This window comes from Salvia miltiorrhiza, unplaced genomic scaffold, assembly GCF_028751815.1.
Source record: "Salvia miltiorrhiza cultivar Shanhuang (shh) unplaced genomic scaffold, IMPLAD_Smil_shh fragScaff_scaffold_173, whole genome shotgun sequence".
NCBI classification, from domain to species: domain Eukaryota; kingdom Viridiplantae; phylum Streptophyta; class Magnoliopsida; order Lamiales; family Lamiaceae; genus Salvia; species Salvia miltiorrhiza.
In genome coordinates, this window is record NW_026651437.1 from 26,432 (window position 1) to 43,367 (window position 16,936).

Here is a 16,936-nt window from a genome sequence, read left to right on the forward strand (position 1 = left end):
GATATAAAGTACGGACAATTTAGTAAGATATATCGTATCGTCCCACCCCTAGTCCACAATTTCATTTTTCTTGTCCTTCAAATATGGTTTACTCTTCTCATTACTTAATTTTTTTTTACTCTTATATATGATCCTATTTTTTGTTCTTGGAATTCACATTGATTTTAAAAGTAAATAAGGGTGAGGTAGGGAAACATGTTTTTTTTAAAATCATATGAAACTAACAAGTAAGAAATATACTATTTATTTTCTAAACGCAATTCCTAATAAGAAGCGCCCATGGCCTAATGGATAAGGCGTCTGACTTCTAATCAGGCGATTGTGGGTTCGAGTCCCACTGGGCGTGCTATATTTTATGTTTAAGTTTTGGGCCACGAATATTGGCTTTGTATATTTAAGCCCAATAGAAAAGCAATAAGTCATGAATGTTTATACCTATCCTTACATCAACTGTTTTGATTTTTTTGAATAAATAAATTTTTAGAGATTTTGTAACCGTGAACTCTAACATGATACATTTGACCTTAGACATTAACTACTCTATCAATACTAAATCATCACATATATAATATATACCTATGTTTTGATATGAAAACAAACAAGATATTAAAGTATCATAATAGGTATTTATCACATTTTTATCACGCGTAACAAGCAAGTCATAAATATATGTTAGATGACTGAAAAATTTGAGAGACCCAATAGTTGATTTTTGGACAATTTGAAGTTCAGATAGCATAGTCGAATCCACAATGTTAGATTATAGTGCATTTTTATGTTTGCATTTTATTTCATAAGCACACTTCATGAGAAAGAAACGGCTGTTAATTATTCTTATCATCCCAAAAGATTATTTTCTTTGTTCCATCTAAAGTGAGACACTTTCTTTTTTGGGAAACCCAGCTAAAATGAGATTCTTTTTTTTAGATAAAAGTTTTACTCTTTAATCATTTTTTTTCCTTTTTCACTTACATACAAAACACACATTTTTTAATTCTCGTGCCCCATAAAAAGGTCTCACTTTAGTCGGGACGGATGGGGTAAGAAAGAAAACCATTTATGTAATTCTTTGATGCTACCATCTGCTCGCGCTATAGTAAAATATAAAGTATAGAATTTCCACCGACATAGTGCCACGCATTTGCCCAAGAAATGGCAATGGAAAATTTTTCATCTGATCTGATAAAAATAGAATCTTTCGATCTAAATATAAAAGTTAGTTCTCCATTAAGAAATAATTCGTAGGCTAGAGTGGCTGGGACTGGTCCATATTCTAATGTAAAGCAAATAATTTCAACAAATGGCGATCACATTATGTCAAAGATAGTTGAAAATTTATGGCATTCTAATTCATAAATAAACCAATTCAACTTCATATCTTGATATAATTTATTATTTGTAGTGTTTCAATCTAATTAATAGCAACACGACAGATTAGTAAATTACTGATTAAAGGCAACAGAAAAAAATAATTTAAAAATATCGACCGACATAAATAGTCACTCAGCTCTGCCTGCCGTAAAAGGGCTTTGCCATTGAATGAAAAAAAAACATTTTCTGGTAAAAATAAAAATAATCATTATTTAATTTTCTTTACTCGAAACTAAATATTGAAAAATAATTTGTGGTTTTAACTTTTAACAAATAATAAATCATAGCCTGTGAGAAGGCCCTTTCGAGTGACTGGCAAGCTGGTCCATATCGTACTTTGAGTAGGAAATGCCCATAACTAACTAATACATTTATTATATACATATATATATATATATATATATATATTTATTAAATAGGTTCAATTATTTGGTGCCAAATCCCATTATTCATGCAGAAAAATGCAACTCATATTGGGACCACGTAACCCGAAGTTAATAAATTTGCGAAAACAATAATTTACTTGATTAAATTGCAATCACACGATCTATGAATTATGAACGATCATTCGCTTTGATTAAAATTGCAACCACATATACAATCTATGAATTTATTATTTAAACTCGCGCGGCCTTTAATATTCTTTCATGCCGTATGATACAAAAGGAGAATCATTATTAATTGTGTTCAACCTGAAAAAGATAAGAAACTTGATGTTCATTTTTTATGGATACAATTATCGTTATAATTTGTGTGATTTACAATATCGATATATTTTCAGTCAAAAATCGATGTGGTTGTTAAAAAAGTATACGTATACTAGCCATACACATAAAAGAATTTACAAAAATTGCAATGACATCATTTAAGGTGGCTGACATCGTTTATACAATATACTTTTCAGAAAATCACGTTAGTTTTAATTTCACCTAATTTTGATAGATATTGTGATCACACATACTATAATTTTTTTTGTGCCAAGATTTAACCATTCGATTTTACTTGATATAGTTCGTCAATACATAAATATGAAACACAATATAAAATGAAGCTTTATCCTCAAAATTAGGGCCATGGACTCATGAATCATGACTTTAGAAAATATATTTTTCACATAGCTTTAAACTTGAAAGCAAATATAAATATTAATATTTCCTTTGAAATGGGCTTAGACATGTTAGATTCTACTTTTTTGGAGCATGTTAGATTCTTGGGGGTTCTCTATAATGCTTTGGTATTTTTATTTATTACTCAATGTGCATTTATTCAATCAATTCCTTTTCATTCGAATGTGCAAGATCACGTCATCATATTTACTTATGAAATTTATTTCAACTAAATCCAAACTCATTAGCAATGTGAGAACTAGAAAACGAACTATTTCAGTTTATATTGACCTAATAGGTACATTTGAAATCTGATAATAGCCCCTAACAAGAGTTGATTCATCATACTTTTACATAATAACTCATATAAATGAAGTAAAATATGATATTTCTAAACGTAAAAATAAACAACGAATCGAATTCAAGATATTATCCCTCTTATGCGATATCTTGTTGATGTAATCGATTCAATGACAAGTCTTGGCCACAAACCATCTAAGCACACGTGTGTCGACATTCTTCTAAGATAGGGGGATTAAGATACATCCATGGACAAGTGAATAATGAATTTAATGTGAAAGGCCCCCTCCAAGATTTTGTGTATTATTGACTGGAAAAGAATAAATTAAATTGTAAAAAAATGTATTGATCAAGAAACATTTTTGTGGTAATTATTATGGGGGATGGGACTAGACCAAATACAATACCACTAAAGAGAGAGAAAATTCAACATCCAATTGGTTGGAGACATATCATTTCAAGAAACTGTGACATATACATTAGCCAATCAAATCAACATATGTAAATTGCCAAAATGATACAGTACAGGACTCTCCCTATATGTGACATTTCACCTCCAAATCTGATTCACTCTCGATTTTTTGATATTATATCACGTGAATATATATTTAATTCGAAAGGATTAATATGCATTTCATCCTCTAGAGCACCTTTTGTGATCACACATTTAGACTATGTCAATATTTTTCATTTTAATTTCTCAAAGTTTTCTATTAGAATCACCGAGTTTACAAATTATATAAAAGTTAAAATTTAATTTTTCATTTTCCCCTTTAACTTCGAAAAGATGAACAAAATAACAAATCAAATTTTAATTTTTATGTAATTTATAAATTTGATGATCTCTTTAATTAATAACTTTAGTTGTTAGAATACATGATAATACTCCTCCATTCTAAAATAAAAAATACTCCCATCCATAAAATAGTTCGTGCATAATAGTGAATATGAACTTTATCAAAATTTAGTTCCTGCATAATAGTGGATATGAACTTTATCAAAATTTATAGGCCTCACAATTTAGAAAAAATAGAGCTAGTTTATAAATTTATGCAAGTCCATTAATGTCAATACAAAATCAAATTAATGTAGCTTATCTTTTTATAATGCATTACACATTATATAGAAGCTTACACTCTTTGATGTGAGACTCAATACAAAATCAAATTAATGTAGCTTCTCGTTTTACAGTGTACTGTAGTCTACACTCTTTGATGTGGGACTCAAAGTGTATGTTTTCAAATAGAATAAATATTTTAAATTTTGTTTTAATGTAATTTTTTTAGGATTATTGAAAATTTAATGAAATTTTCAATTTAAATTTTATTTAGAATTCGATTTTTCTAAATGTGATGAAAAATCTATGAGGCTCTCATTATGGTGGGGGTGGCTCTATATAGGGATGGCAACGGGCCGAATCTGGACCGGATCTCATCAATACCAGATCCAGATCCGTTTTCCTCTATCAGATCCAGATCCGCGGATCTGAAAATTTTAGATCCAGATCCGCCAGATCCGCGGATCCAGATCCATGGAACAACAATCTTCCTGCACAGCAAAACGATACAGCAAGCCGAAGACATTCCTTCTTCAGTCTGCAGGAAAGAATTGGAGGAGTACAATAAACGGATCGGTGCAGCTCCAATCGCAAATCCTAAAGGAAAATCCCCAAATCCTCCGATCGCCGGAGATCTCTTCCGCGCCGGAAATTAACCCTCTCCACGCGGCGGCACTCCTAGGCCAACTAGAATTCGCAAGGAAGCTGCTCAGCGCGAACCCCGAGCTGTCGAAGTCGCTGGACTCGAACGGCTCGTCGGTGCTTCATCTGGCGGCGGCGAAGGGGAACGCGAGCTTGAACTAGAATGGTCCGAGAAGGGAAAGAGAAGTGGCGGGCGAACTGGAGGAAGAAGGGCGTGTGCCGCGTGTGCTGCAGCTGCTGCTGTCCCCGCCTTCGCCGGCGGCGGGCGAGCGAACTGGTGGGGCGGCGGGCAGCGAACTGGTAAGGCGGCGAGCGGCGGCCGGGCGAGGGAGTGAGGAAGAGTGACTGAGGCGGCGGGTGAGTGAGGGAGATTTGGAAAGGAACCGAGAGAGGAGAGGTTAGAGGAGAATTAGAAAATTAGGGTTTCAATTTTCAAAGTTATTCTATTTTTTCTATTATTTTTAATTTTTAATAGTGTTAATAGGCAAAAGTGCCCCATTCCTTATTCATATTTTGAAAAATGCCCACCCTTATCATACAAAGCTATCCATGCCCTAAATTACTAATTAACCCTTGAGTGGGTCAACATCTTAAGTAATCATTTCGGTCTTCTTACACAATCTTACACATTTTTAAGTTCCAATGCTTTTTTGTACAATAATTTGTGATGTTGACCGAAATGATTACACACTGAGTGTCCGATATGATTTTTTTAAACTGTATATATATTATCGACCTATTAACACTAATTTAAAGTGTAAATATTATCGACCGGACACTAATTAACACTTAAACAATATATTAAATTAAATTCAGCAAAATAGTAAAAATTAATATAAAGATAGAAATAGATAGAAAAAACACTTTTATGTTGATATACCATCGATCTGGCCGGTGAAATGGCCAGAGAAATGTATCCGACCGGGTACATTTCAGAAAAACAATGACCCGGCCGGATACATTTTTCCTTGAACATTACCGGCCGGATAGATATTATTTAGGCATAAAATATTATATTTTATTCAATTGCATAAAAAAAAAATCAAGAAGCTAATAATATATATCCATGCGTATCTATCTTAAATTTTTTATTTTTTTTTCCCTTTAATATCTTAATTTCAATACATATATTCTTTGAAATTATTTGTATATATTGTGTTATTCTTGAATGTTGATATATAGTATATAACACTATATATATCGTTTTAATTAATCCATATCTTTAAATTTAAAATATATATATATATATACTCAAAATCCGTCCCAATTAAATGCATGCGTGTTACCCAAAAAAATCATGCATGTTACCAAGTGAATTTTGCAACAACCGATACATAAAGGTCAAAAATATCTTTCTAAAAAATTTGATTCTCTTTTGATAGACATAAAGCCGATACAATCGGCTTCAATCACATTTTTTTCGAAGCTTTTAACACCACTATATTTACCTTCCTTCACTAGGGTTTTTTACTCACCACACATATCGGCTTCTTCACTTTTTTTTACCCACCGAGAGAGTTCAAAATATTGAAGCACGTCGTACGCATCAATGGCATCTTCTTCACAGGTTTTTATTTTTAATTTTCATGAAATTGAATAGAATAGAATAATTTATGCTAAAAACCGATCGGTCCGGCCGGTGAAGTGGCCGGATAAATCGGTCCGGCCGAATTCATTATTTAAATGAAATATACGGCCGGATTGAGTTTTCCGGGAACTTCACCGCCCGGACCGATCGTTTTTTAGCATAAAATATTCCATTTTAATTATTTGTATGTTTATATTAATCAGTTAGTAATTTACTGAATTTAATTTAATTATATTTGGTTAAGTAATTATTATTGCGAGTTTTGCTGGGTATTACTGAATTTGTTTCAATCTGAAATATTTGTTTAAGTAATTATAATTGCATTGTGTATGTGGGCTTTGTGCGATTTAATAAATTAAAGTATTTTATGCCGATAGAACAACTACCCCGGCCGGCACTATGCCCGGAATAATGAGTCCGGCCGGGACAGTTTCAGTCTGAAATGTACCCGGCCGGATTCATTTTACCGGACACTTCGCCGGCCGGATAGTTGTTATTTAGGTATAAAATACTTTTTTCAGTCTATCTGTATGTTTACGTTAATTATTACTATTTTACTGAATTTAATTTAATTATAATTGTTGAATTATTAATTAATGAAACTGTTATTTCTTGGTATTAATTAAATTGCAGTTTTTTAATATTTTACTGAATTTAATTAAATTGCTTGGTATTAATTGCAGTTTAATATTTTACTGAATTTTTACTGAATTTAATATTAAATTGCTGAATTACTCGAATTTTACTGAATTTAATATTAAATTGCTGAATTTTACTGAATTTAATTGCAGTTTAATATTACTGAATTTACTGAATTACTATTTTAATATTTTACTGAATTTGACTATTTTTCTCGAATTTTAGTATTTTACTGAATTATTGAATTTTAATATTTTGCGGAATTTAATTGCAGTTTAATATTACTGAATTTTACTGAATTTAGTATTAAATTGCAGTTTAATTAAATTGGTTGGTACACTACAAGAAAAGCTATCGGACACCGACGGAATTACCGACGGAATTAATTCCGTTACAAAATAACGACCGAATAACGACGGATTAACGACGGAAATACTCTTTCATACATAGCGACGGATTTACCGACGGATTTACCGACGGGTGTTGGCGGGAATCTTTCCCGCTAAATTACCGACGGAATTACCGACGGATCCCCGATGGAAAATTACCGACGGAAAGTTTTCCGTTGCTATTTCTTTTTTTTTAATTTCCGCAATTTTAAAAATTGCATATAGCGATGGAACATTCCGTTGCTATTTACCGACGGATGATATTCCGTTGCTAATAATTATTTTAAATAACCGAAAATATTTATTTTAAAAATAACAACGGAATTCACGTCCGTTGCTAAATAGAAACGGAATTTTCCGTTTCTATTCCGTTGCTAATAATCATTTTAAATAACCGAAAATATTTATTTTAAACATAACAACGGAATTCACGTCCGTTGCTAAATAGCAACGGGAGTTTCCGTTGCTAATAATTAATTCAATTAACCGAAAATATTTATTTAAAAAATAACAACGGAATTCAAGTCCGTTGCTAAATAGCAACGGAATTCACGTCCGTTGCTAAATAGTAACAGAATTGTCCGTTGCTATTCCGTTGCTAATAATTAATTCAAATAACCGAAAATATTTATTTTAAAAATAACAACGGAATTCAAGTCCGTTGCTAAATAGCAACGGAATTCACGTCCGTTGCTAAATAGTAACGGAATTGTCCGTTGCTATTCCGTTGCTAATAATTAATTCAAATAACCGAAATATTTATTTTAAAAATAACAACGGAATTCAAGTCCGTTGCTAAATAGCAACGGAATTCACGTCCGTTGCTAAATAATAACGGAATTGTCCGTTGCTATTCCGTTGCTAATAATTAATTCAAATAACCGAAAATATTTATTTTAAAAATAACAACGGAAATTACGTCCGTTGCTAAATAGCAACGGAATTTTCCGTTGCTATTCCCTTGCTGAGCCCTAAAAAAAGGTGAATGAACCGCGCCTCCTCCTTCAGTTTTTCAACCCAACTTTCACTTCTATTTCTCAAAATTCCCAAATTTCCCCCCTCCGATTCCCCATTTCCGGCGACTCCCGCTGCGTGCTCCCCTCCGGCGACTCGTCCACGCCGCCGTTTCCACCGCGCCCTTGCTCGCCCCGCCTCGCTCCGCCCCGCGCCGCTCTGCGCCCTGCGCTGCTGCCCGCCTCGCTCCGCCCCGCACCGCTGGTCGCCCCGCCTCGCGCCGCTGCCGCCCTGCGCCACTGCTCGCCCCGCCCTGCGCCGCTGCCCGTCCCACGCCGCGCTGCTGCCCGCCTCGCTCCGCCCCGCGCCGCTCCGCGCCCTGCGCTGCTGCCCGCCCCGCGCCTCGCCGCTGGTCGCCCCGCCTCGCGCCGCTGCCGCCCTGCGCCGCTGCCCGTCCCACGCCGCGCTGCTGCTCGCCCCGCCCCTCCCTGGCGCCGTGTCCTCTGCTGCCAGCGCCGGATTCCTCCGCCGCCACCGGTCCTCCTCCTCCGCGGCCACCGGTCCTCTTCCTCCGCTGCCTGCGTCCGTCGGATTCCTCCATAGGTTTGTAATTTTTTTTTTAATTTCCATTAATTATTTGAAAAATCCTATTATGTTTTATTGTAAATTTTGTATTAATATTCTGTAAAAATATATCTTTCTCTACTTTACTTTTTAAACTAATCACCTTTTATATTTGTAAATAACATTTTTTTTGAGTCGGATTGTAATTGACATATTGTATGATGGAATGAAGATAATATATATATATATATCTAACTTGATTCCTCATAATGAGAAGATTTGGATTTAAAATAGAAAAATAAACTTGATTGAATTATAGTATTTTCAAGAAAAATAAACTTGATTGTTACTTTTATTAAATTATAAGTTTATATACTTTGGTTCTTGAATAATTATTAATTCTTTTTTGGATTAATTCTCATTTGTAGTATTTCACTCCACCATTGCTTCTTGAGGAAGAAAAAAAGAAGTCAAGGTGATCGAAAAGAAAAGCTAGTAACAAAACAAGTAAGTTTTCATTACATTATCTTTTGAAATGTTAGTATGGCTCAAATGGTAGCCATTGTGAGATTTTAAAATTTTAGATGAGCATGTATGTAAGTGTATTTATTCTTTTTTTATATATATTTTAGATGAGCATGTATCTAGGTAGTAAATGGAGATTAGGTTGGGGGATGGCTGTGTTCCATCCCATTTTGTTGCTGTGGTGATGGCTTGGAGCCGCGTATGTGCTTTTGTGTTTGATTTATAGATTTTGTGTTCAACATGTGTTATATTAATTATCATACTTAAAAAATCAATAGATTTTAAATTTCTAACATACTTAAATGAACCAAACCTTGTTTTTGGCCTTCTCTTTTTTGACACTATTGTAATATTGGTTGCAGAAAATTCTATTGAAGAGCTTCCATCTTCAGTGTGCAGTCTTGTTCATCTAAAGTCACTCTGTTTGGATAACAACAAAGTGAAGCAGGTTTAACTCTGATATGGACTTCATATTCATATAATGTTGTGGCTATTCTATGAAGTTGATCTGTTAATGTTTAACTTAATTGGTTGTTTGCATGCCGTTTGTGGACATATTGTATTGCGTGTTAGAATGCTATTTGCAGTTAACTTGTGATTTTGCATTGGCATCTTCTATAAATCCACATGGCGATGCCTTGACAGCTGGTAGCTTATACATAATCAAAGATGAAGTGAAGTCCTAATTAAAGTTTATGATTCATATGAATTCTATTGTTATAATGCTCTAGAAAAGTGTCGATTCCATGAAAGTATGAGTTGTAGGGAGAGAATTCATTAGAGATCAAATTTCTGGAAGCGAATAAGAATAACAATTGAAGACTGGGAAATTGTACTAGGAAATCTTAATTTTTCGCTTTCCTGGATCATACCAGCTCCTTTTGCAACTCTTAGTCTTTTCTATCAAGTCTATTGTAAAGTATTTGTTCATGTTGTAAATATTTCTTTGACCTTCAGGTGTTGGGTTTCCCCTTTGCTGGTATCATATGTTTTTAAGAAGTTGAAATAGGTACTCTATCGCACTTTTTAGGATTACAGGATGCATTAGTGGAGATAGCACGTCAAAAGGAGGAGATGAGGCAGAAAGATGAGCAGACCGATGCTCGATTTCAGGCTCAGCAGCGTATGTTCGAGGAGATATTGGCTAGGCTTCCACCTGGACCCACTGGACCCACTCCACCCACTGGACCATCATCTTGATTATGTTGTGTTTTGGTATTTTGAATACTTGAATATTTCTATTATATATTTGTGAACATTTGAATATTTTGTTAAGTTATGACTATTCGAATGCTAATTTAAATTTCATTTGGTGTTTTCGATATTGATGGTTATTTAGTTGAAAAGAAGCGTGTAACAGGACGTCGTTAAATTGTATAATGCAAATTAAAAAAAAAATTGTATTAAAAATACCGACGGAATTTAATTCCGTTGCTAATACCCGCACGAAAATTACCGACGGAATTTGATTCCGTTGCTAATCGCGACGGAAAATTCCGTTGCTATTTCCGTCGTTAAGTCTAGACGACACCGTCGTCGTCCCCTCGCAGCCGACGGGCATTCCGTTGCTATTCCGTCGGTAATTTAGCAACGGATGTAATTTCCGTCGGTAAAAATTTTACCGACCATATTTTAAGCGACGTACGCGCGCCGTCGTGAATCCGTCGGTATTAGTTTTTAGCAACGGAATTTTTGACTTTACCGACGGAATTTTCCGTCGGTAATCGGTCAGATTCTTGTAGTGGTATTGATTAAATTGTAGTTATTTAATTATGCCTATTTGTATTATTTTTTAATTTTTTTACTGAATTTAATATGGTATTCATTTTGTAAATGAATAGGCGAATGTCCCATATCTTCGTCGCGACACTATAGACCAGACGGAGGTTGCTATCAGCACCTACTATAGGGATTCACATTTTCCGGAGCTGGTTGAAACTTTAAATGTGGTCGGCGAACAGTGCAATTCAGATTTATTAGGAAGATTTAGAGCATCATGTTTTGGGCATTTCACTGATTGGAGGCCCGGCGCGAAGAGCAATAAAGCATTACACCAGATTGTATCGAGACAGATTGTGTCAGAAGAAAATGAGATGTGCTTCTTTCTGTGCGGAGCACGAGTCAGATTTTCCCCTGCGGACTACGCATTAGTGACTGGGCTCAATTTCGGGGGATCGAGGTTCGATGCGACATTACAGTACGACTGTAGTCGCGTGGAGGCATACCGACGATTCTGCGGTACGCGAAGCATGACCATACAGTCGCTCATCAAACGCGTGTGCGATTTGGATCGTCGAGTGGATGATGAGGATGAGAGCCTGTACCTTCGTGTTGTCCTCGTGTGTGTGGCTCACACCCTTGTTCTTGGGTTGGATGCGCGGGTACAGTCGTGGCTTTGGGTTTTGGTGGATGATCTGGCTGCGTTTGATAGATTCCCCTGGGGCGCGTATTCGTATAAGATGTTATGCCATTATACGACAGATGTAGGAACCGGCGAGAAATATCACTTCTACGGTCCTTCGTGGGCTTTATATGTCTGGGCATTGGAGCGCGTCCCGGGCTTCGGACACATGGTCGCAGCATCTAGCGGTGATCCGACAGCGCACCCTCGGTGTTTGAGATGGACTTTCAGGGGTAAGCCGAAGCTTCACGGTCTGCGCGATCTATTCGAGGGACAGGTAATCAGTTATTTAAGATTATCCTCCACACCGTTACTGGTTTTACTTATGTTCTAATATATTATCTTTGTTGCTTTCTAGGGTGGTGTCATGCCCCTGGAGCCCGATGCTGACGATCTGTCGAGTCACTACTTCATATCAGCGCTGACACCGGGCGAACTCTCGGTGAGCTTCAGGCCCCCCGACAACCCATTAGCTCGGGGTGTCCAATTTCCACAGGGCACCGGAGCCCGTGTTGTGGAGGAGCGCGGGGACGAGGAGGATATACCTAGACAGCCTCGTACGACTCGCAGTCACAGTGTCCGGGGCCCTGTGAGGGATGCTCGACAGCACGAGCCGGCTCGTCATTCAGTAGATCCGGGCAAGCGCCCTGTGAGGGATGCTCGACCCCACGAGCCGGCTCGTCATTCAGTAGATCCGGGCAAGCGCCCAGCGCCGCATACTTCTTCATCGTCGAGCGGATCTCGGACTGTATCCAGTCCCAGCGAGGGTGAGGTGGATCGTAAGTGGGTGAAGAAGACGATCCGTCAGGAGATTAAGAAGGCCTTCGGCAAATTCGTGGAGAAACAGAAGAGCAAGGGTAAAAAGGATAGGTGCAAGAAGAGCAAACATTTCCGAGTGCCCGACTCCCCTGATGATGATGACCAGCGACGGTCCCCTGATGATTACCAGCCACGGTCTCCTCCACAGCGACGGTCTCCTCCACCCAGTGCTTCAGGGCCCGACGTTTCAGGGCCAAGCGTTTCACGTTCCTGCGACGACGACCCCCGCGGTGAGGAACCACGCCATCCAGAGACCCAGGATTACAACGAGCAGTGGCGGGCCATGAATCAGTCTGTTCAGGGCGACTGCACACCGGTGGAGCAGACTTTTGACTGGTCGACCCAGGTCTACCCTCATTGGTCTTCCCCATTCCTGAAGCCGCAGTATAGAACAGAGACCCCGATATTCTTTGCTGAACCGCTCACTTCTATTGCACCACATGAGTGGGGACAGTCCAGTTCGGCAGGACAGGCTCAGACGGAGGAGCCTGAGCCACAGGCAGAGCAGCCACAGGTACTGCTGCTGCAGCACCTAGAGCAGCCGCCGGCAGAGCAGCCGCCAGCAGAGCAGCCGCCGGCAGAGCAGCCGCCAGCAGAGCCCCCGCGTCGCAGTCAGAGGGTGAGGCGTCCGTCTAACTATCAGCGATCGCCTTGGGTTAATAGCCAAATGCCACGTCCAGTGACACAAGTCTGCAGTGACCATTATGAGAAGTGGATGGCTAGGTGTCGAGAGGGTAGGGGTCGTGAGATTTATGTCAAGGCAAGTGGTGGTTTGCGGGAGTACGACGACTTCGCGCGGGTGGATAATGTCAGCCAGGAATTCACAACTGGGGTAAATAATCTATTGATTTTAACATTGTTAAATTACTTTCTACTAACTTATTGATTTTAACTTTGTTGCAGGATATTGACTTGTATTTCTTAAGCTTGAGAAATAGACTTCGAGCTTCAGCAGATTTACTGGATGACGTAGATATGAATAACACAATCATATTAGACACGGATTGGTTTGTAAGTAAACTTTCATTATTTGTATGTTTTCATTGGTGCGAATATAAATTATTAATTACTTCTATTGATCTGTAGATATACCTCCAGGGCGAGTGGGACGCTCTATTGGAGAAGTGGGCAAGAAGTGAGTTTACTCCAGAGGAGTATCATATATTGACGCATGGAGCAGTAGCTGATGGTTGGCAGCCCCGGATAGACTGGCTCTGCCAAATACGTGGAAAAGCCGTTAAGGGCCATGAACTTCCTCCTGGTCATATAGGATGGATGGATGCCACACAGGTAATCAGTTAAACAATTATTTGTCATTAGTCATTTGTGCTTTATATGTTGTTTCTTATCAATTCATTGTGGTTTGTCATAGGTTCTCATGCCAGTCATAATTGGCCACCATTTTGTCCTATGTCGGATCCGGTTAGGAGAATTGGTTTGCGAGGTCTATGACCCAGTATTCCACAAGCTATCACCTCGACAGCAGGATGGTCGAGTTGGTGAACTACTGCCTTTACTGAGATTGTTGCCAATTGTCCTTCAGTTGGCGAGGTGGCTAGACGACACATCCATTGATTCGACAGTGGCAAAGAAGAAGTACCCACTTATGACGGCGGTGTTTGCTCCAGCGGAGGTTCAGTTTCACCAGCAGGACTCTGTCAGCTGCGGGCCTTTCGTCTGCATGTATGCAGAACGACTGATATCTGGCTCTCCATCCATTGAGTGGGGTAACCACAACGTGGCGGCATACAGGGCCAAGATTGCTAGATCTATATTTTCGCTGTGTGAAACTAGGAAAGCCTGTATCACTAGACTTGGATAGGTGCATAGTTTTGTATATTGTTACATTAATGTGTGCTTCTATTTGGTTATTCAACGAGCATTATTTCCTGTAAATCATTCCAGCTTATCGAATAATAAGATAATTCAATCAATATCATTAACTGTTACAGCACACAAATACATCCCACTACTCCCTGGGCTCAGTCGCCCTGCCAGCGCACGTTCTCTTGCTGTGTCCTTCTTCATGGCAGATGCTGCACTTCTTTGGTTTACGACGCCTGATACTAGAAGACTCATCGGCTTGTGTGCTGGTGCCTTCACCACCACCTCGATGTCTACCTTCTTTTGGGCGCCCCGCTTGACCTTTTACAATCAGAGGTAATACAACCTGCTCAGCGATGTGCTCGGGAACCAACCACTGGCGTCTCGGCGGGAGATTATTAACTTCGCGAGAGTAAGTATCGATAAGAAAGTCATTCGTGTAGTACGAGTCTACATACTCCGCGATCGTATCACCGGCTTCACTATAAAAACAAACAAACTCCGATAGTAATCAATATAACGAACATTAGAACATATTTACATTTCAATGAACCCGACAGTAATCATTTCATGATCGTACCTTATTGCAGCGATTGAATGAGAACATGGCAGTTGGTCTAGCTGAAATACTCGACATTCGCATTTTTTCTTCTCTAGATCTACCTTGAAGCTTCTGTCAGCAGTTTGCACCTTATACTTCATGCCACTCAACCTTTGTGCAGTGTATCGACGACTTTTTTGGACTTCAATAGCTACCCTTTTACCAGCCTCAACAGTCAAGCCTTGCTCGATTTGTTGTGCAGCCCTTAGTCGCTCGCTGAACCATTTCTCAATAACAATTCTGATTGCCTCTAACATCGAGCATATAGGAAGTCTTCTTGCCCACAACAATTTGGAATTAAAAGCTTCAGCAGCATTTGATGTCATAAAACTGTAGCGTCGCACAGGCATAGGACACATCGAACGAGCCCACTTCTCCGGCCCAATCCCCATTAGTTTATCGTACGCGGCTCTCTTCATAACCTTCAGGGCGTTCATAGCCCTATTGAAGTCGGACTTCTCGTACGCAAATGCAGCTTGTCGATACACCTCGACCACTGCCTTACCGTAATGCTTCAGGTTATTTTGCAAATGGTAGTAGCATAGGCCGTGGGTTGCATTTGGTAACTCATTCCTGATAGCATTGGCAATGGAGATATGCTGATCAGAGACAATCAAAAGTGGATCAGCTTGGCCATAAACACGTCGAATGCGTGACATGAAATAACTCCACGATTTATCGTTTTCTTTCGGGCCAACACCATACGCGAGTGGGAACAAACTCTCGTTGCCGTCCTTCGTCACTGCAACAAACAAAATACCCCTATTCTTGCCCTTCAAGTGTGTGCCATCGACGACAATCACTGGCCGTAAGCTGAACATGAAAGGGGTAGCCGAAGCTGCAAGAGCAACAAATAAGTGTTTGAATCGGCCATCATCGTCAACTTCCCACTCCACCCTCGAACCGGGATTGGATTGTCTCAACATGTATAAGTACTTGGGCAGCATCTCGAAGGACTGATCATGTCGACCATAAACCATCTCAGTGGCTCGATTACGGGCTCGCAATGCAACATCGTACTTGATCTGTACGCCAAACTCACGTCGCAGCTCCAGCTGGATGGCCTTCGGCTTCAAGATCTCGCAATCGTCGTGTATCTTCTGTGCTAAATATGCTGCGACGACTTTTGCGGGGGCCTTTATTCGCGCTACGCGCCCTAGCTCACCGTCGCATGAGTGCTCATTGGTGAACTTATACACTCCCCAAATGACTCCATCTTGTGACGATGCATGGAGCTTGAAGGGGCACGTATCTGAATGCTTGCATTTGAAGTAGACTCGTCTGCTGTCTGATTTGCTGACAGAAAATTCCTTGCCCTGCTTCATGTTCCACAGACCGATTGCAACGATCAGATCATCTTTGCTATTGAAATACATATTCTTTGACAACTCCCAAGGCAATAGCTGATAATCTTCAGTATCCACAAGTGCCGCTGCGGCGTCCAACGGGATAACCGGAACTAACCAATTAGTTAGTTCATCTGCTCCAGGAACCTGTTCGTCATCATCCTCGTCGATCTGCAAATTCTGCCAACCTGCATATTCAATCCCCGCCCTTCTCACGTTCTCTGGCTCCGACAAGTCTTCAGAGGCGCTTGTATCAGTCTCGGCTTCAGACGATGGAACATAATCTTCATCTACATTACCAGCATCCTCCACAAACTGAGGCTCGTACGTATATTGATCATCAGCTGGACCCCAACAACGATCAGTTGTTGGGCGATCGTACTGGTACGGATTTGGCTCATCCCATGAAGTCCAACCCGTTGACTGATCATTACCCCAAGTGACCGACGGTTCAACACTTTGTTGCGCCGGTGAATCTCCGGCTGATAGGTCTAAATAAGCATATCTTTGGATTGCTTCCAATCCGTCCCCACCTTCGAATTGTGCACTGGATTCACCTCCATACCCGGAAGATTGAGGGAGATCGAACGAAGGAACATACACTCCTCCACTGTAATCGTCTTCGACAACATAAATCTCAGGAAAATGTGGCTGGGACGCCAGCAACTGAAGCAAATCATTGTCATCGGCAAGAATATTTTTACTGTATACCCTGCCATTTAATCTCTTCGTCAAATAATACAAGCTGTAATTAGTGCTCAATGAATTCTCCATCATCAGGTAATTTATCATGTACACCGTACTGGCCAT

General features: G+C 39.3%; 2 protein-coding genes, 1 long non-coding RNA gene and 1 other non-coding gene across 4 annotated transcripts; 3 read left to right on the plus strand and 1 right to left on the minus strand.

Annotated features, from left to right (window-relative positions):
* The first annotated feature begins 273 nt into the window (after positions 1-273).
* TRNAR-UCU (transfer RNA arginine (anticodon UCU)) lies at positions 274-346 on the plus strand. The gene has a single exon. It is a non-coding gene; the product is annotated as a tRNA-Arg (tRNA).
* Positions 347-8,389: 8,043 nt separating this feature from the next.
* LOC131002671 (uncharacterized) lies at positions 8,390-10,443 on the plus strand. The gene is made up of 3 exons (XR_009094379.1): positions 8,390-8,649; positions 9,039-9,117; positions 9,498-10,443. It is a non-coding gene; the product is annotated as an uncharacterized LOC131002671 (long non-coding RNA).
* A 941-nt stretch (positions 10,444-11,384) lies between these two features.
* Positions 11,385-14,177, plus strand: LOC131002664 (uncharacterized). Its single transcript, XM_057929135.1, has 5 exons — positions 11,385-11,813; positions 11,895-13,187; positions 13,259-13,366; positions 13,442-13,645; positions 13,728-14,177. Exons 1-5 carry the CDS (start codon positions 11,385-11,387, stop codon positions 14,175-14,177), a joined length of 2,484 nt encoding a protein of 827 aa, XP_057785118.1.
* An 84-nt stretch (positions 14,178-14,261) lies between these two features.
* Positions 14,262-16,689, minus strand: LOC131002665 (uncharacterized). The gene is made up of 3 exons (XM_057929136.1): positions 16,660-16,689; positions 14,760-16,549; positions 14,262-14,661 (listed from the first exon to the last, which is right to left on the minus strand). Exons 1-3 carry the CDS (start codon positions 16,687-16,689, stop codon positions 14,325-14,327), a joined length of 2,157 nt encoding a protein of 718 aa, XP_057785119.1. The 3' UTR covers positions 14,262-14,324.
* Between the last annotated feature and the right edge of the window lie 247 nt (positions 16,690-16,936).